Genomic DNA, 19,215 nt, shown 5'->3' on the forward strand with positions numbered 1-19,215 from the left:
ATGAAAAATTAATCGATATATAATTAATATTTTATTTTGATTATATTTTGGTGAGAAAAGAAATTAAAAAAATTAGAGAAGGTGGATGGATGTAATGATATGATTAGAAAAGAGACTGATGATTGTCCTGAAATGATTCAACTAATTGTTTATATACATATATGGAAAATTAATGATGAATTATATGTATAATGATGATGATCAGTTGGACAAGGCTTCTCTGCTGGAAGATGCTATCAACTACTTGAAAGCCCTCCAAGAACGAGTGAATGCCCTAGAGGAAGAAGATGAGGTGATCAAGAAAAGCTCCAATATGATGAATATGGATGACCATAATTCTCCTTCACATAATTACTACATCGGAAGCACAACTACTACTAGTGATCAATCATCAGCTGAAATCAGGGCCAGAATTTCAAACAGGCATGTTCTCATAAAAATTTGCTGCAGGAAACAAATGGGCTTAATGTCAAGAATTCCATGTGAAATGGAAAAGATGCATCTCAGTGTGATTGACATGAGAGTGATGCCCTTTGGAGAAGCAGCTCTTGATATCACCATTCTTGCTGAGGTATACTATCATCATCATCATCATCAACTTAATTAATTATATATATATATATATATATGCATGGTTATTTCTCCTTCTAATAAGTGGATATATATATATATAGCTAATTAATTACTCAAGTTAATTGGATAATTAATAATGAAGCATATAACTCTCTAGCTATATATATATATATATGTGAATTTTATATATATATTAGGGTTTAGCAATTTAGTGATCATGAATTAGTTCATTATATAAAACTATTTTTGTGCTATATATACACGTTTTGTTTTGGCCTATTAATTGAAAACTGGACTTGATTGTTCTAAAATTAATTAATATACCATGCTCAATTAAGTTATTTTTTACTTGTCATCACAATTAGTACATATATATGAGTGATTGAAGTTCATTTTTCATTTTAGGATTCTATACTTATAAAGAGATTTAGTGTTGAGATTGATATATACATAAATATTATATATGATCATCCATCAATTGTTGGAAACAAAAGCACAAAGAGGAACCACACAATAGGCTAGTGCTTATATGGCAATGACTCCCACATTTTTATCATATTTAATGTGGTGATTTTTGTTCATTAATAACGATTAATATTTAATGTGTTTCAGGAAAGTTTTGATTAATTACCTCATGTTACCTATGCATGTTTTGAACTATAATTTGTTAAAGGGAGCAAAACTTTAATTTCCACTTGAACACATATCATGAACATATATATAATTAATTAATAAATTATCTGTATACACACAGTGGATATATACATAGTACTTGGTTCCTAATACATACAAATATATATATGCAGATGCATAGTGAATTCCAGGGTACAGTGAAGGAGATTGTTGAGCACCTGCAGATGTGTTTCTTCAACTCCGTGGCTTGACAACTAATGCTGCAGCAGGACGCGGATGGATCCACAACCATTAATTCACCCCACTAATCGCAATTATTACGTACAACTTCCTTTTAAATTATCTATTATAATTAATATATATATAGATAGGTGTAGTGATATGATCATCATATTAATTCCCCACGTTTTTCTTTTGACTGATGATTAAATTAAACCTTATAATATATATGATGATAATATTAATAATTCCAAAGCTTCCCCTTTCTAATTAATTCCATGGATGCTTTATATACATATTTGTATGTATCTCTGACGTCTTGAAACAATACCTTTAATTTAATCCTACTTACATGTGAATTGCTGTTCACAAAATTATAAAAGTGGTTGGGGTTCCATGCAAGACTCTACCTAGCTAGGGTTTCTTTTCTTTTCTTTTGATGAGTGTTTACTCTCCACCCCCCACCAACCAAAAAGAAATAAATACCTTTAAAATGGAAAAGGGTCTCACTTTCGGATAACGTATATTGTAACCCTTAATTATTATTAAAATATATATATAAATAAGAGAAATTGAATTTGAATGTAAACGGATTATTAGGTTAAACTTAATTAATAAAGTGGTTGCTTGCTTTATATATCTCATCAACATTTTAATATGCAATATGACAGTGACAGTGTGGTCAATTCATCATACATATATATATATATATATATATATATGGGCAGATTTGAATCTAATAATGGGATAAACTATGTACGTGCTTAATTGCTTTAATGATCTCATGTAAGTGTTGTGGTCAATGAATAATATTGAGTATAATAAATACCTGATATATATATATATATAGTATTCATGTGCTACATGAATCTTAATTAATTAATAATCATATTGGAGCTAGTTATTAATTTTTAATTAAGCTAAGAGCACTAAGCTATTATTAATTGAAATAAATTGATTACAAGTACAATTATTATTCCTGTCGACATCAATATCTACAAAAACTATTACGATAATCATATCATACTCAATAACATCTACTATTATAGTAAACAATAATTCCTATTATAAAGTAGACCAACTTCTGCTATACAATAAATGATATTTCATGTACCTAGCGGGGTTTGAACTCATGACCTCTAAAATTATAGGGTTTCAATTTCGCCAATTAAGTTATGACTCATGGACTAAGCTAGTTATTAACTAAATGGTGTGGTGTGGTGTGGGTGTAATATATATATGAAAGGGATTTTACTTAACTAAACCAAATTAATTGCAAAATTTACAACTTGACATATAAATGAAGATTAAACTTTGACAATCTATCCATATTCTTGGATTGAGATAAAAATATAATAATTACTCAAATAAAATAAGAACAGTCTAACACATATTGGATCCTCCGTTTCTATTTTTTAATTGTCTAAAAAACAATCAAACTAATTAAACAATATAATTTAAAGTATTTTATCTTATCTTTGTTTATATATATCACTAATACTAAATACAGAATTAAAAAAAAAAAAACATATTAGAAACTCCAAAAACTACTAACAATATTTTATCTTTATCTTTATCTTACAAAAATAAAACAAAACAAAACAAAGCAAAAACTTTTCGTGTAAAACTAACCAAAAGATTTTATTTCGTTTGTCCTTTTCCTTTTTGTTTTGTTTAATTACGTTCTGGGCTTAAAGGCCAGGCCTCTCACCAGCACAAATGAAGTTTGGCCCAATTGATATCGTAATCCAATATCCACTAAACTGGGCTTAAGACCCGGAAACAGGGCCCGTATAATTGCCACATGGAACTCAAGCTACCTGCAAAGTAGCAATTAGCAAGCCATACTCTTTTCGCAGATTTTGTCAGTGATCAGAAATGGAGAACTCATCAAACCTAACCCCGCTTCCGGAGGACGATTCCCGTAATGCCGAGGCTGCTCCACACGGTGCCACCACCAAATTACCATCTGCCTTTTCCTCTAAACCTGATCGTCCTCCAATTCAGTATGTGCTCCATCATTCCATTTCTTCTAACTGTAACCTTTGTGATTCAGTTGTGAGTTCTAATTATTCTTATTTAAGCTTGTTGATGTGTTTTTGGCCTTTCAAATTTTATTTTATTTGACTTAATGTCAATGAATTGTTTTGTTCTTTCATGCTATGCATTATGATCGTGTTATGAGTGATCAATTGTGGACAAAACAAAAAAAAAACAAAAAAGAGGTAGTAGTGGACAAATTGTTGTATTCGGTGCATCTTTGATTATGAATTTCTTCCTGAATGTAGGAGTTAGCATAGCACGAAGAATGTTTGACATATTGTGTGGATAATGTTGTGCTACAGTAACTTTGTGTACAAGTATTAAAATGTAGCTCAAATATACAGATGAAAATTTGCATCTTTTGAGAAGCCTTAACTACATGCTGTGTTTTTCCCTTTTCATCTCTTTCTTACTGAGCTTGATATTGCAAGGTGGTCCTGGTGTTAGCTTATTTTCTTCTTTCAATCATTTGATCATCAAATATTTTGTTCCACTTGTAACTGTTTTCTTCTTTGTGGTTTTATTGTTAGGACTTCATCACAAAAATATGCACCTTTAGATTGGTCCGACTACTTTGACCAAGAAGATGATGTTTGCATACCAGACTCAGAAAGTGTGAGTTGCATCACAGTTTCAATTGATTTTTATATGTTCTCTTTATTTTGAAAGCCTAAAAGTTTCTTTTGTATTTGCTCTCTGATTCAGGTTTTTCACATTTATAAGGCGGGAACTGAGGGTCCAGTTGTTTTCTGTCTTCATGGTGGGGGTTATTCAGGGTATGTTGACCTTCTGGCTAATGAACTGCCTAACTGACTTGCTATTCTTCAAGCGTCTTCATGGAAAAGATGTCTTGACCTACAGCATATAAGTACAATGGACCCACTGTTTATTATGAAATGTGAATAACAATGAAATGGGTTTCTGGTCAATGCATGTTTGCCTTTTTCTGTATTTGGATGCAATGGAAGAGTGCTTGCAACTTTTATTAAGAGATATTCCCTAAGATTTTGTTTGCCACAATATGTACTTTTATTTATAAATAGCTAACAGCATATTAATTTTCTATTTACAAAATCCGTTATCTGCATAGTGAAACTGAAGTATCTGCCACCAGAGAAATTCTCCTGTTCGCTTGCAATAAGAATTTGTTTCTCGTGAATTTTGGAAGGCTTCATATTGATATCCACAAACCTCAAGCTTCTATTATTATTTGTTAGCATATTAAAGTTATACCTTTATCTTAATATTAATGTACTTGAGGACAATATTCACTAATGTAAGATACTGAACACCAATATAGAACGTGAAATGGATTGCTAAATTTCTACAATTGTTCTTTCAATTATCTTGCTATAGATATGAATTACTTACAGCCCCTGAATTCTCAAATGTAAAATTCAATGAAAATAATGTAATTCATAAGGCTTTTGGAGTTGAGTTTCAGAAGAGCATTCACTTTTTTGCAGAGCCCTCAGTTGCATCTAATCTGTATATTACATTCAATCATTCCCCCAGGCTCTCTTTTGCTCTATCAGCAAGTAAAATAAAAGAGAAAGCTCGGGTAGTAGCTTTGGATTTGAGAGGACATGGGAAGTCATCCACCAACAATGATGTCGATCTATCTATTGAGGTATGTGCTTGTCAAACCAAACTGGAAGGATATGCATTTCAACTCCGTTGTTCTTTCGTCTTAGCACTGGGAATGCATTTCGTATCGATTGTTCTTCTGTTTTAAGATCAGGGAGACCACTTCTTTGACATTTTTATACCAACAGTTTGTACGCTGAAATTTTACTGCTATTTTACAGACTCTGTGCAATGATGTACTGGCTGTCTTGAAGACAATGTTTGGGGATTCTCCTCCAGCAGTTGTGATTATTGGCCACAGGTTCTGCCTCTACTATATTATATGCATAACCTTCTTACATTAAACTTTTAGCTTGATTATTGGTCATAGATTGTTAGAGCAGATGCAACATGTATCTTTCTATATCGTTTATGATTACTAGTTGTTCTGTTATTTACCAATCAGTAGTTAAATATTTGAATTATTCTTTTTGTACTGCAGTATGGGAGGTGCAGTTGCCGTTCATCTTGCTGCAAAGAAGGTCCTTCCTAGCTTGGCTGGGCTGGTTGTTGTGGATGTTGTTGAGGTGTGTTAATACATAGTATTTGTTGTATGACAACCAAATTATTAAAATTCAGATGGTCAGATGTTGGTTATCTGTACTGATAGTTGGATAGAATTTCAGGGAACTGCATTGGCTTCTTTGATCCATATGCAGAAGATTTTATCAAGTCGAATGCAGCATTTCTCGACCATTGAGAAAGCGGTAATAAGTTCTACATGCATAATGAGTATTAGCCTTATTCTCTATTACTTGTTCTCTAACTCATCCTTTCATTTCATCAATTTTTCCATATTTGAGAACTATCAAGTTGGCATTCAAGAATTTTCCTTAGTTTTTCAATTCAGAACCCATCACTTTAGTAGCCATGGTGGGGATCCATTTTACTGATGGTGTCAATGAAATTCTATGATTTCCAAGCAGTACATTGTGCAAGACAAACATGTGAGGCACTTTCTCACAGTTTGATGGACAACGTCCTGATGCTGTATGTTGGTTTTTGAAGAAAACATAAAATAATTTTAGAAACTTAAAAAAAAAAGGTCACTAGCATAAATGATATGAACATTGATCATAAAATATTGAGGAGTTGACAAATAAACAAATAGAAGGGGCCAAACAAGTTAGAAGGACAAACCTTACTGGGGCAATAGGTATGTCCCCAAATCCTTTGGGTGCCTTGGTTCAGTTAGGAGTTTCCCTCCTATTAAATAAATTTTCTTATCTTTTTCACTAAAGAGTGAAGAAAATGCCTGTAGAAGTTGAGCTCTAGGGAGGGGTGGTGAACGTTGAAAGCTGGAAGCTTTCATGGCATATGGGGGCTACTGAAAATAAAAGCTCTTAATAGTCTCTCCTTTTGATATTTTGTAACTTTGAGATTTGATAATAATTGATTGTGATTATATGTCTGATAGATTGAATGGAGTGTCAAAGGTGGCACTTTGAGGAACGTTGAATCTGCCCGTGTCTCTATTCCCGGCACATTAACATATGATGATTCAAGGAAGTGGTGAGTAGGCTAACAACAGTAGCAATTTTTTCCTTTTGAAATGAACTTATGAAGGATCTTCTCCTCTAATTGGTTTGATGACCTAGTAATCATTATAAGAAAGACTTTATCAAACCAATTATACACATAAAGCATACTTGTGTTGAGTGTTGACTTATTAGTCCACTTTAACATGTGCTACTTGTGGTGTGGCTGCAGTTATACCCACCGAGCTAGACTGGAAGAAACCGAGCAATATTGGAGAGGCTGGTATAAACCATTCTCCTCTCTATGCTAATTTATATCATCACTCTTCTCTATATGATGATCTTTCCATGTATGGATCGGCACATTATTTATTCAAATATGGAACTTTTGCATTTCAGGTATGAAGGCCTTTCAGAGAAATTTTTGTCATGTCCTGCACCAAAACTTTTGCTTTTAGCTGGGACTGATAGACTGGACAGGTTACTCTTCTGAACTTATCCTAACATATTAATCCAATTGCAGTTATAATATTATTCTTAATACACAAATATGTATCTGTTGTCTATTATATAAAAGTAAAATGCTTCCTTAATGGCTTGCCACAGAATGCGCCTGTGATAGCTGCATCATCACTTGGTCATATTCAATTGACTATACTTGATCTTTCTCTGTATGATTTGAATGCCTTGTAAATGGATATCTGTTTGAATTGGTACTTATGATATGCTTACACTTACAATTCTGTACAACCGTAATCTATTTACTAAATATACGTATATGCATGCACGAAATTTTGCAGGCTGATTTTTACAACAGTAATGTCTTGATTGTTTTTGGATAATACATGTGGTACAAAAGCATGAATAACTGGTTAAAATATTATTTCAATGTCTAACTTGTTTGTACAAGTCATCTCGGTGGACTGGAAGCTATTATATGTGGTTGTACCATCCTTTGCTTTGATTATGTAGATAACTATTGAGGATATGGGGTTCACAGAATTGTTCCCCGCTGCTATTCCTTCTCTCTGGATAGGAATGCGACCAACAAAATGTTTCAGGGAACCTGTTGTAGGATACATTGGATTGTTATCACTTTGATAAATGGGTGGTTACTTAGGTGCTCCGGTAGTAGAGTCAAATTATGTGAGCGTATGTTGAGACTTATTTGACCGGCCATATGTCCAGGATGCTAAAACTGAAGAAGAATCTCTGGATCCATGAACTTGATATTTCTTTATGTTCTGCAGAACCCTCACAATAGGTCAAATGCAAGGAAAATTTCAAATGGTGGTAGTCAGACATACAGGCCATGCCATACAGGTGGTTTAGGTTTTCCTGAAGCCTCTTATGGTCTATATTTCAGTCTGCCTAGATATTGACATATTTGAAAATTACAGGAGGATGTACCTGATGAATTTGCTAATCTGATTCTCAATTTCTTATCACGAAACAGAATAGGCCCCAATGGCATCGAGGTCAGTACTCAAAAGTTTATTTAGAACTATACTTTATCAGACTAGACTCTGTGTTTTATTTTTTCAAGCGTATTGCCTCCTGCTCTCAATTTTTAACATGCTACTCTCATTGGTGAAGATCATCGCATTTTTCTTTCAATCATTTTATGCTTGTTAATCTGTAAAGGGAAAATTCAATCTCAGAACTTCTCAAATGAATTAAAAAACCTTACCTTGAATATTATCACAGTACCAAAGTGTCATCATCTTCGTCCTATTTTACCCTTGTTCCTTTTCAATTTTTTTTGGTCATAGATTCTCATTTGACTTATCATGAACCCGTTGTTTTAATATAAAATGAACATGGAACAAGAGAATAACTACAAAACCTCAAGCTAGATGAGAGTTTATGAGATATGAAATTGTAGCGTTAAAGCCTTCTGCTGGGTCTTTTTTCATGACTTTCTTGGTGATCCATCACTTCGGAGTCATAGAAGGTGGCTTGAAGGGAATCAAAACTTCGACTGGATATTTTTATCATAAAACAAATTTCAAGTGAAAGATGAAAAATATAAAGGAAAAGATATAAATGTGAGATAACTGTTGAGAAGCCAGCAAACAAAAAATTATTCACCTTCTTTTCTGGTTTTCCTTATCCTCAGGGAGGGAAGATCCCCCGCTTCTATGGAAGAGTCCCATACTCATTCATGATCAGTTCTTTAAACTTTCTTGCAGATTCCAGGAATTCGCCGTCCATCATCAGCAAAACCTTGAGCATTGGAATAAAGAACTAGAAGTCTGCTATGGTGTTGTTACAAGAAATTGGGATCAGTGTTCTAGATCTGTATCAAGATATCTTTTGATTTTTCAGGTTTAGGAAGCTATAGTGACTTATTAATGCAAATGAAATGGCAGTGAGATTTTTGAAGATTTTGTATCAGATTACTTATCATACTAAGGATGCTTCTGCGTTGGAAGTATATATGCATCTGATTATGCTTCATTTCTTATGGCTGTTTGCAACAACTCTATGATGTCGTTAGTGAAGTATATTCCACACATTTGAATCTCTGCCAAATGGCGTGCTAGCTGCAACAAGAGGAAATTCCAATCACCTATGTTTACCATCCAGACCCTCTTCACAATCTGTCCTGCGGAGCTTGCCCTATCACAGTATTAAACTCGCCAATTATGAACCTAAGCAACCATACAAACCAAAAATATCAGCTGATTTCATACTTTCGGATCTTTTAGAGGCAAAACTTCAGGCTCCTCAAAGGTTGTTCAAGCACACAGGCTTGAATATTTCTTAAATGGTCATGCTCTAACAGACTGTACTCAAGCTCAACTTGAATTTCCAGTAACAAGAAGAATGACCTCTCTCAAGAGGAAATAATATTGGGATCTCTAGTAAATTACAAAGTTATCCCAAGAATTTATTACAAAGAATACGTGTTTTTTCCCTGCTCAGGCAAACTATGCCTCTCAATTGCAAAATGGAGAAATGGACAGAACATAGACCAAGCACTCAGTTTGCTGTGGACTCCTTCAGGTATGCAATAAGGTCAGCACGCTCTTGTGGCTTCTTCAGTCCTGGGAAAACCATCTTCGTTCCAGGTATGTACTGCACAGAAAGAAACATTTAGTATCAGTGTTATTGAAAGCAGGACCTTGATGAAGGTCTTACATGTCAGATACAGACCCCACTAGATTCTAGTTAACAACAGTATGTCTGAGTAGACAAATATAACGTAAGAAAAGCCTTTATTTTGTGAAATGATAAGATGAAGAAGTCTTTTTTTTTTATTCCACTAAAATAAATTACAGAAAGTGACAAAGTCAGAGTTTTAAGAGTGAATACTCAGGATACTCAAGTCTGTTGCCATCACTTATCTTTTATGGGATTTAGCCAAAAATACTTTTCTTCAGTGATCAAAGTGACTCCATACATAGAAGAAAGGGATATCCTAACTCAACTGAACCATATTAATTTATTGTAAAGGTGCATGAATTAACTTAATAAGACAAACCCCGAAACACAGGCTTCTGATATCTTATAGGTAGACGACATTCTCGTCAATGTCTAAAGGTATGGAACTCTTTGATGATCTAAACAAATTCATACCTTCTTGGGATTCAGCAGGTAATCATACAGAGTCTTTTCTTCCCAAATAACAGCCATGTTCTTGTTAGCAGCAGAGTAGGAATAACCAGGTGTAGTTCCAGACTGCCTTCCAAAGAGGCCATTCAGGTTAGGTCCTATCAATTTATGCATTTTCATCAGATTATGTATAAGAAAGAAAAAATTATCTTTAAAGCAGAAATGCATATTTTCCGCCCAATGAGAAATGGAAGGGCAAAAAGATTCAATCCTCTTTACTCAACAAGCCCCAAGGTAGAAGAAATACATAATGAAAACCACATTTCAAGTCTGAAACAACACAAACCAGTCTCACCAATTTGTCGTCTAATGATTAGCATAAACATTGAACTGGAATTAGCACTGTTCTTATACATAAGAAGTGAAGACCAATTGTACAGAATAACTGAAAGATGCATGACATTTTAGACTCTTATCTTCGTACCTCAGCCCCCAAGACTCTCAGTATGTTAACAAACATATAAAAACACAATAAGCTACAGATTTTTCCATGCACCCAACAGTAATTAGTCAGGATATAAAGGGACTTGCATTAGATTTCTTGGACTAAAGTATGCAACTCCGCACATCACTACAAGTCTTTCATCAAGTGCACAACATCTTGCAATCAATCTAAATCTTTTCCCTATTTTTGATCCAAGCCATCTGGAGTGCACCATCAGAAAATGAACATACATCAATACACGTAAAGAGCTTAAAATTTTTAAGATTCCAATTCCAAACTCATAAGAGTAAAAGTAGGATCTTCATAATTCTGGACCAATATCTGAATAAATCCAACCAATGAGACAGTATCAAGAAAATCCACAACGTAAATCTTGACGACCGGGAGAAACAGATCAGATCTGGGCATCAGAGAAACATATCTGTATATGGGTCCTGAATACCTTGTTTATGGCCAGCCCCTTTCTCAACGGTGTGACACTGAGCGCACTTGGTCTTGAATATTTTCTCTCCTGCAGCCTTGTTTCCAGCCGGTGCTTCTGCAAACGACGCCATTTCACTTCAGAAGAGCGTTCTTGGCGAACAAAATAGTTGGCTTTGTGCAAACGGTGAAGGCAGCTAAATGGATGGCAAAGGAGGAATATGGAACGTGGTGTGCCTACTGCCTAATACCCCCTTGCGTTTCTCTATTGGTGTGCCATTATTTTTCTAGCGGGCTCCTTTTTCCTTTTTCCATTTCGTTCTTTTTTTTTTTTTGGGTTTGCAATTACGAAACCTATTCTAACTTTTTTCCCATTTTTGTCCCCTTTTTAAAGCCCACCCACCCGTGAAAGCAGCACCGTCTATTTCGTAGCTTTGTTCCGCGTACTCTCGCTGTGACTCTTCCCTCGAGTGTAGCTGATATCAAACATTAGCAGTAGAAAAAGCAAAGGATACAGATTGCAGAGATGAGAACCGAGCTATTATGAGAATCTTAAATAACTACTGCAGAACGCAAAATTTCTTGAGGTACTGCTTAAACTGCACTGTTCTTTCTTTGTTCTCTCTCAAAACCCTAAACCCCAAGACTCTAGACACTGTTCTGCCTTCAAATTCACCATGTACGATCTCTCCTTTGTTCAATTCCTCATCTGGGTCATCTTCATTTTTCTCTTCTGAATCATATTCACTTCCAAAAAGGCCATTTCTAAGCAATTCCTCCTCTGGGTCTTCTTCAGTTCTCTATTCTAGATTATACTCACTTCAAAAGGAGCAACCTTTAGTCAGTCTGTATTTACCTACCAAGCATGATTTTTTAATCAACTGCTCAAGGTGGTCATGTTCAAGACGCAAAATTGGATCATATTCACGCTACAAAAAGCAATCTTTACGCTATGCTTCATCTCGTGGTCCGTCGTTAACCTGTTCCTCAACGCATTCATTTTTACAGTCTTTCGGTTTATCGACTCTATTCAAGCACAACTCTCACTATGTGTTCCCGAATTCTGGATGTATTCAATGTGGGACGCATAGATGCTTCACAGTTGCATCCTTCAATGGGACATTTGTTTCTGGTCCTGTTGCGGAGAGTGAAGTTCAGAAAATAGCTAATATTTGCTCTGATCAACAGAAGCTAGAGAAGAGGAACAATTTCCCACGGAAATTTGTTGTGGAAATTATTCATAATCTCAGGAACAATGAAAAGGACCTTGATTCTAGGTTAAATATGCTATCCTCAAGATTGTCAGTTTACTCAATTACGGAGATTTTTGAAGTTCTGAATTCTCAGAGAATATCTGGATTGAGATTATTTGAGTGGATTTGGAGTAATAATCCCCAGCTGCACAAGAATGCATACATTTGTAGTCTACTTATTGATAATGTTGGAAGATTAGATGATTATGAAACCATGTTCGCATGGTTGAAGAAGTTCACATCTGAAAACATTTGTCTCACTTATGAGGCCTTTGGATTTATACCTGTTTTGGTTTCCACCGATTCTTCATTAAAACAATCCACTAAAAAGGTTGTGGATTTGTTGAACAAAGTTGGAGGATCATGTCGCAATTCCGGTGTTTCTGCATTGGTTGAGATGTTCTGTAAATTGGACTTGTTCGAGATGGCCAGGTATGTCATCAAAATCACGGAGAGCAAAGAATCATATTATTGCCTTTTGGTTCGTGAGAAGTGCAGGAGAGGTCTTATAGAAGATGCTTATAGTGTAATCAGAGAGATGGGTGAGGCCCACTGTGCCCCTAATACCAAAGTGTATAACTACCTACTTTCTAGTTTATGGAAGAATGGTAGAATGGATGAAGCTTCTGGACTGCTTGATGAAATGAAAGAAATTGGTATCTCTCCAGATGCAATAACCTTTGAGATTCTTATCAATTTTGCTTGTAGTTCAGGCAACATGGCTCATGTCCACCAGCTGCTTGATCAAATGGCGTCTCAAGGACTTGAACCACGATTGGCAACCCATGCTTGCATTGTCAAGACATTATTCGCTGCTGAGCAATATGAGGCAGCTCACAAACATGTTGATTCAAGTATCAGTTATAAGACCTCGAGCAATATGATGTACAGCTTAATGGCAAAGCTTTATTGGGAAAAAGGTCATATTGTGAGTGCACAGAACACTCTTGTAGAAATGATGGAAAAGAGTCTAAAGCCAAGTTTCAGCATTTACATCAAAATTGTGAAGCAACTTAGGAGAACTGGAAGAGCAAATTTGGCAAGGGACTTGGAGAACAGGCACTCCAAGTTTTTAATCAAGTCTCATGCATGATGTTGTGAGCTGATTGTTCGACCAGATTAATTCTTTGAATTATGTATTTAGTTTAGCATTTTACTTCTTCACGTCAAAGCAGAAAATAGGAACTTCTGCTGGTTATTGTGAGTTTTTGCCCACCATCACATTTTTGAAGAACAAGAATCATACACAAGAAAGCTAAATTAACTTCAAGTTTTACCTCTTTGTTTCTTGCCATTGTTTTACTGGATTTGTAAACAACTGCTAATGCAAATAAATGTTATAACATTTGCTTTCTTCAGGTCGTCCTTTTCCGGAGGTATCTGATGAAATTTGTTACAGTTTCTAAAAAATACTGAATCTTGGTTTTTTATTACTTTATGCTTCTCAGACGCTTGTGGCAAAGAAAATCATTTGAAATATTTACTTATCTGTCTTGAATATCATTTGCGCTTGACAGGGTTTGCGCTAAATTTCCAGTTCAGTATGGATTCTCTACATAAATAGCTCATATTATGTATTTTTTTCTTTTGTTGTTCTCTGTTCCTGGTAGGTTAAATCTTTTTATATTTTGTGCATGAGAACATTGGTCAATGAGGTTATTGGCTCCATCACTTGGTCTTCAATGAATTTGCAGTTGAAGCATAAAATAGTTAAGTTTGCTACTGGCTCTCCTTAATATGGTCGAAACTTGATCTCTGCATCTCTCCATTTGCCTCTCCCACCTTGTCAGCTACTTCTATTATTTCACATCTATAGTAAAACTTATACGGTATAAAACACTCTCTCTTCTCTTCCTCAGAAAGAAAAAGAGTGTAGAGAAAAGTAATGATAATAAAGAGACGAGCAAAAAGTTTATATGTTATATTTTTGTTTAGACATCCAAGCTCTAGGTGAAAGCCTTGCTGAACATTTCTTTTAACTGTTATCATACTTTTTGCTCTTTGATTGTCACTTTGAAAACAGGCATGTGTTAACGTTAATGTGATGCTATTTCTGGCCAAATTAAAGTCCTTCTGGAAGTTTTCATGCCACCTTTTCATAAACTATTTCTGAGTTGCCTAGAGCACTTCGGTATCAGTCCATTGCACTGCATAACTCATTCACAATATTGAGCTGCAGGAAGCTAATGTTGGCTTGATAATGAACTGCTTTTTATTAGGTTTATTCTACTACTTTCTTAATTGAATTTCTGCCTTACAATTGATGTTTCTCCATATAATCTTTGAAGAAATGTGAAACATCCATGCACATAATCCTTATATGTTTCTTATTTTACTCAGATAAGTTCTCCTATTGCTTTATGGTGGTCTGACTATGCATATCTTTCGCAGGCTATGAACTGTGAAATATCAATTGTTCAGACAATCATGAAGCCGGTTGGAAGAACACCTGCTGAGCCTTCATAATTGAAGGTTAAGTCAGTTTTGAGACACTTTTCAGATTTAATGCATACTCATCTTTTCGCTAATAGTAATGCTTGTACATTCTATGAACTAAGGTAACAGTATGCTTCCAGGGGAGGTTGTTTCCCACTAGGTTTTGTGCCCTCAATTGGTTTCTTTGTTTTTCTTTTCAGTGGTTGATTTTTCTATTTTCCACTCCGTTAACCAACTGTCCTTGCTCAGCCTTTTCTTCTGGGCTATAAAACACTATTGATAATATTCTACTTTTCTGCTGACCCAGTGTTCTCTGCCTTTGAACTGCCCTCAATATGGAATATCATTGAGACAGTTAGCTGATTCTGAAAGGTTAGTTTGATAGATCAGGTTGTATGATAACGTTACTGGAATTTCTTTATTTGCCTGCCCCAACTCGAAAATGATGATATACTTGTCACTGCAATATGGAGTGAAAAGGCTAACTCACTCCTCTAATTCAGAAGTCTTATATTCATATTTCAGAGGAGAAACTGCACTATTATCTTCTGACGTTGTAATATGTTTGGTTGTTTTACCCTCTTCTCCAGATGATTGATGTTCTTTTTTTCTGTTTGTGATTTGGTTTGGAGCGAATTAAATGATAAAATGCTGCTTGACTGAATTCGTGGAGTGAAACAAATTGCTAGTATATGGTTACCAATTTGTGTTCATAGCAGATGCAAATGGTGTAAAATACATGTAGACCACTTGACGTTTCTCCCAAACCAGGAACATGACCTGATGATTTAGTAAATTACAGACATGTGACTGACCTACCTTATTTGCTAGGTTCTGGGAGAAAAAATTACAAATTCAATTTGGGTGCAAAATTTCTTGCTTCAACCCAGATGTATTATGAGCAAATTAATGAACAAACACCAATAAAAATGAAAATAGCTTGAAAGCAATAGTAATATTTTCTTCCATCTGAATTTGTGCTAAAGAAGAGTGAAAGATTCTTTAGCAATGTAAGAATATAAATTAGTTTCATTGGGCTCTGAATTGATAGGGATACAAGAAACTATTGTTACAAATATGGCATAAAAACTTGCCATAGAAAGGGCCTTAAGATATGTGTGCTTGAAAACGAATTGTCCCATGTATAACCCTGGTTTATCCATTACCTACCTCTTCATGAAATGAGGGATTTCTCATGCTAAAATACCATCCCTAGCTAGAAATAGGATGGGAAATACCCTATAGTGAATTCAAAGTCATATCTAGTTATTTGCTATACTTGTTTCCATGTATAATGTCTGTTCTTCATTTTGGGGTTTGTGTGTGTGTGTGTGTGTGTCAATCCCAAATAGAATAAGATTCCATTTCATCGTATTCATCTGTGTGAGTTTCCCCGTAATTGGCTGCTTCTCCTAGCATAGATGGACCTGCTAGCTCCATCCACATTTTAGGTGAGTCAAGTGGTGATTCATTTATGGCTTGAATATGGGTAGGCGACAACTCCACTCGGGCGAGGGAGTTGCCACCTTTGGAGCCAATATTGACCTCTTCTGACTGCTGTCCACTCCTTAACTGCATGGCCGCCTGCTGAGCAGCTTGGCGAATGTCATCTGCATTAGCGCTAGCTGGCTTGGGAAGCCTGTCAACCAATCCCGGGAAGTTGAATCGTGTGTCGGGACCTCTAAGTTGCAATGCCGCAGCATCATAGGCCGCAGCTGCCATCTCAGGTGTGTCAAAACTCCCCAACCAAATTCGTGTCTTTTTACCAGGCTCACGGATTTCTGACACCCATCTTCCATACTTGCGTTTCCTAACTCCTATGTATTTTGAGGTGGTGCATTCATTCCAACCATGTCTTTTCATGTCTAGGTTCTTGGTGCGTTGTTGGGTTGGATGGCTTTTGTGTTAGTAGAGGAGAGGGGGATCTCGTATATATATATACACACATATATATATGATGAGGGAGAAGATGGAGCAAAAGGGCAATGGGGGAAGAATGTTGTTGGGTGAAGGGAGGTTCCACGTAATTGCATGAAAGTGGATATAAGTTGCATTACAAAATGAAGGACATTGGTGTAATTTGGAGATTGTGGAAGTAGCAGTACGGAATTGCCACTTGTCATTCTCAATTTGTGAGGTATAGGGAATCAATTATACATATGTTTGGATATCTATCTTCAAAGGGTTGTATTCATCCTGATATTAAGAAAAAGGACACCTTAATTACCACTTGCTCATAGGCAGTTCCTAAAGCAAGAGCTCTTACATGTTCCTCTTCTTTCCTTACAGTATCTTTGTACTTGGTTGGTGTATATTTATGGTATGATAATAGTAAAGTAGTTCTTGGCATGACTCTTAAGTATATAATGTAATGAATGCATGGGGAGGAGTAAGGAAAAAAAGGATGGGGATCAAGAACTGTGGTCTCTAGTCTCTGCGAATATTGTTAGAGAAAAGATGTTAAAACTCTTACACTAATGATTAAGAGGAGGAAAATTTGTAATGGAAGGAAGGGTATAGAGAGAGTTGAATTGCTTGTGGCCATAATAAAGAGGTTTTAATATTTGTGTATTTGTTAAGTCCCAAGGCAAGATATTTGGTTTGAATGATGATATTAGGAGATGACAAACAGCTGGATGTATCTAACAACACTACTTTTCTTAATGTCTGTTTATCTGTCTCCCAATATAATATTATTAGGTTTTTTAATCTTCCGCAATATAAATTTTTAACTTTTAACTATTCCTTAATTCTATGTGTTAGGAAGAAGTTGTTAGGTGGGAGTAGGGGACGGGGTTGGAAGACGCGGTTTCTTCCTCTTACAAACCCCAAAGGTGGTCACAATTATGATTTTGTTTCTTATAAAGGAGTTTTTTAGTTTGAACTTGGAATAGAGGAGTCCTCACTAATGCATGGTTTAATGTTGTTGTTGTTGTTGTTTCATGGATACACTCTTCATTACACACTCCATCACTCTCCACTCAATTCATAATATCTTTTAATTCCTCCTAACCGACATTAAGTAAATAAACAAAAACACATATCTATTTCATTTCATCATCATCATTACACCTTACACTATTGAGTTTCTACTTTCTTCTTCTGATCATGATTGCTTTGCTTACGCATAGCCTTTCCCTTTTTGTGCTCCAAATCTCGTGTTATTATGATGATATATAGTTTTTATTTTTATTTTTTTGGAGGATTTATATTCAAATTTATGGGAGGAAAAAATAGTGTTTGGATTCATTTGACAAAGAAAGCAGTAAATAAAATGCTAGCAATCAGCATGAAGATACTGTAAAGGTAAAAATTGTAGTATCAAGCTCGAATTGTTTTCTCACAAGGAGCTCTCATGAACTATCAATTGGAGAAGATCAAATCCTCCACGGATTTTATGGAGGATTTTCATATATTTTTGATGGAGCATGAGCTGCGCTTGGATTAGGGTGAATTCCCCACGAATCTGGTGGAATGTTATCTCCCAGTGGTCGGGTGATCCATAATCCTCAGGGGTTGTTGGAGTCCGCTGTGGATGTGGGTATTTGAGGGTAATAATGTCTTTCTAAATTTTTGACGAAATTATTTAGGAGACGTCATCCCCCAACTAGAGTCTAAGCTTTTAGGGTTTTTAAAGGTTACCTCAAGCTGGGGGCACGTGTTTGTGAGGAGACAACAAATCTTTATTTGATCATGTAGGGTGTGCCTTCAAAGGTTATATATGGCTGTCGAATTTCGTAAGGGCTTTACCTGGACTAGGCTTTCTAAGAGCATCATAGGTCCTTACATGAACTAAGCCTCTTGGGGATATTTTTGGCCTTGCACTCCATTGGGTTCTTAGGATATCTTTTTTTCCTTTTGAACTCATTGGGCCAACCCATTTTTATTAGCATCACAAACTAAAACTGTAATTTCCACCAATGAATTTTAGCTCTAAATACAATTTTCTTTATTTTGATGTTTTCATTACAATACCTCTGATAAAGAGATCTTTTAAGGTGCAGATAAGAACATTACCTTAACATCATAAGCACTTATTCATACTAAAATAATTTAATTCAAATTGGGCTCAAGTAAATCAAACACTAAACGAATTATAAAACAAGTGAAAGAATAATAAAACTATATTGGAGGAGCGATTCTGATAGCGATCCGGGAGCTAATAGACTACTAAGAGAAACTCATTAGTCTTTCTCCCTCTATAAGGCAGCCTAGAGCACTATGATACATTAAGTGCATGCCATTATAATTTTATTATTATTATTAGAATGGTAAAATGAGAGTGTGTGGCCCAACCCAACCCAATAGACGTTCAGAATTAACATCAGCCCAATTGATGTAAACTTCTCTTGGCCCATTCCATCAAAGCATTCTCAAGCCCTAGCCCTAGGGTTTGTTTGTTTTACATACTTCCACTTATTAATTACCTTCCTTCCTCTTCCTTCCAAGGCCGCGCCATACCCCCACCCCC

At 35.5% G+C, this 19,215-nt stretch overlaps 5 protein-coding genes across 9 annotated transcripts; 3 read left to right on the forward strand and 2 right to left on the reverse strand.

Moving 5' to 3' along the window:
- On the forward strand, window positions 103-1,884 carry LOC110011442 (transcription factor NAI1-like). The gene is made up of 2 exons (XM_020691514.1): window positions 103-571; window positions 1,380-1,884. The coding sequence occupies exons 1-2, from the start codon at window positions 173-175 to the stop codon at window positions 1,455-1,457; spliced, it is 477 nt and encodes a 158-aa protein (XP_020547173.1). The 5' UTR covers window positions 103-172; the 3' UTR covers window positions 1,458-1,884.
- LOC105175018 (protein phosphatase methylesterase 1) lies at window positions 3,238-9,058 on the forward strand. The gene is made up of 13 exons (XM_011097316.2): window positions 3,238-3,431; window positions 3,999-4,083; window positions 4,174-4,244; window positions 4,984-5,098; window positions 5,277-5,356; window positions 5,537-5,621; window positions 5,721-5,801; window positions 6,512-6,606; window positions 6,805-6,855; window positions 6,972-7,052; window positions 7,823-7,895; window positions 7,973-8,050; window positions 8,765-9,058. Exons 1-13 carry the CDS (start codon window positions 3,304-3,306, stop codon window positions 8,801-8,803), a joined length of 1,062 nt encoding a protein of 353 aa, XP_011095618.1. The 5' UTR covers window positions 3,238-3,303; the 3' UTR covers window positions 8,804-9,058.
- LOC105175025 (cytochrome c) lies at window positions 9,355-11,340 on the reverse strand. The gene is made up of 3 exons (XM_011097329.2): window positions 11,078-11,340; window positions 10,155-10,288; window positions 9,355-9,653 (listed from the first exon to the last, which is right to left on the reverse strand). The coding sequence occupies exons 1-3, from the start codon at window positions 11,187-11,189 to the stop codon at window positions 9,558-9,560; spliced, it is 342 nt and encodes a 113-aa protein (XP_011095631.1). The 5' UTR covers window positions 11,190-11,340; the 3' UTR covers window positions 9,355-9,557.
- LOC105177471 (pentatricopeptide repeat-containing protein At2g17140-like) lies at window positions 11,456-16,942 on the forward strand. Of its 5 annotated transcripts, XM_020691707.1 has the most exons (6): window positions 11,456-13,405; window positions 13,919-14,017; window positions 14,700-14,780; window positions 15,052-15,116; window positions 16,340-16,471; window positions 16,614-16,942. In XM_020691707.1, exon 1 carries the CDS (start codon window positions 11,599-11,601, stop codon window positions 13,399-13,401), a length of 1,803 nt encoding a protein of 600 aa, XP_020547366.1. In that variant the 5' UTR covers window positions 11,456-11,598; the 3' UTR covers window positions 13,402-13,405; window positions 13,919-14,017; window positions 14,700-14,780; window positions 15,052-15,116; window positions 16,340-16,471; window positions 16,614-16,942. The 5 variants fall into 5 exon arrangements, with proteins under 5 accessions (XP_020547366.1, XP_020547364.1, XP_020547368.1 ...); XM_020691705.1 differs by having other exon boundaries at window positions 14,700-15,116; XM_020691709.1 differs by lacking the exon at window positions 13,919-14,017.
- Window positions 15,115-16,607, reverse strand: LOC105177477 (ethylene-responsive transcription factor ERF022). Its single transcript, XM_011100657.2, has one exon. The coding sequence runs from the start codon at window positions 16,605-16,607 to the stop codon at window positions 16,083-16,085; it is 525 nt and encodes a 174-aa protein (XP_011098959.1). The 3' UTR covers window positions 15,115-16,082.

The sequence above is a fragment of the Sesamum indicum genome, linkage group LG2, assembly GCF_000512975.1.
Source record: "Sesamum indicum cultivar Zhongzhi No. 13 linkage group LG2, S_indicum_v1.0, whole genome shotgun sequence".
NCBI classification, from domain to species: domain Eukaryota; kingdom Viridiplantae; phylum Streptophyta; class Magnoliopsida; order Lamiales; family Pedaliaceae; genus Sesamum; species Sesamum indicum.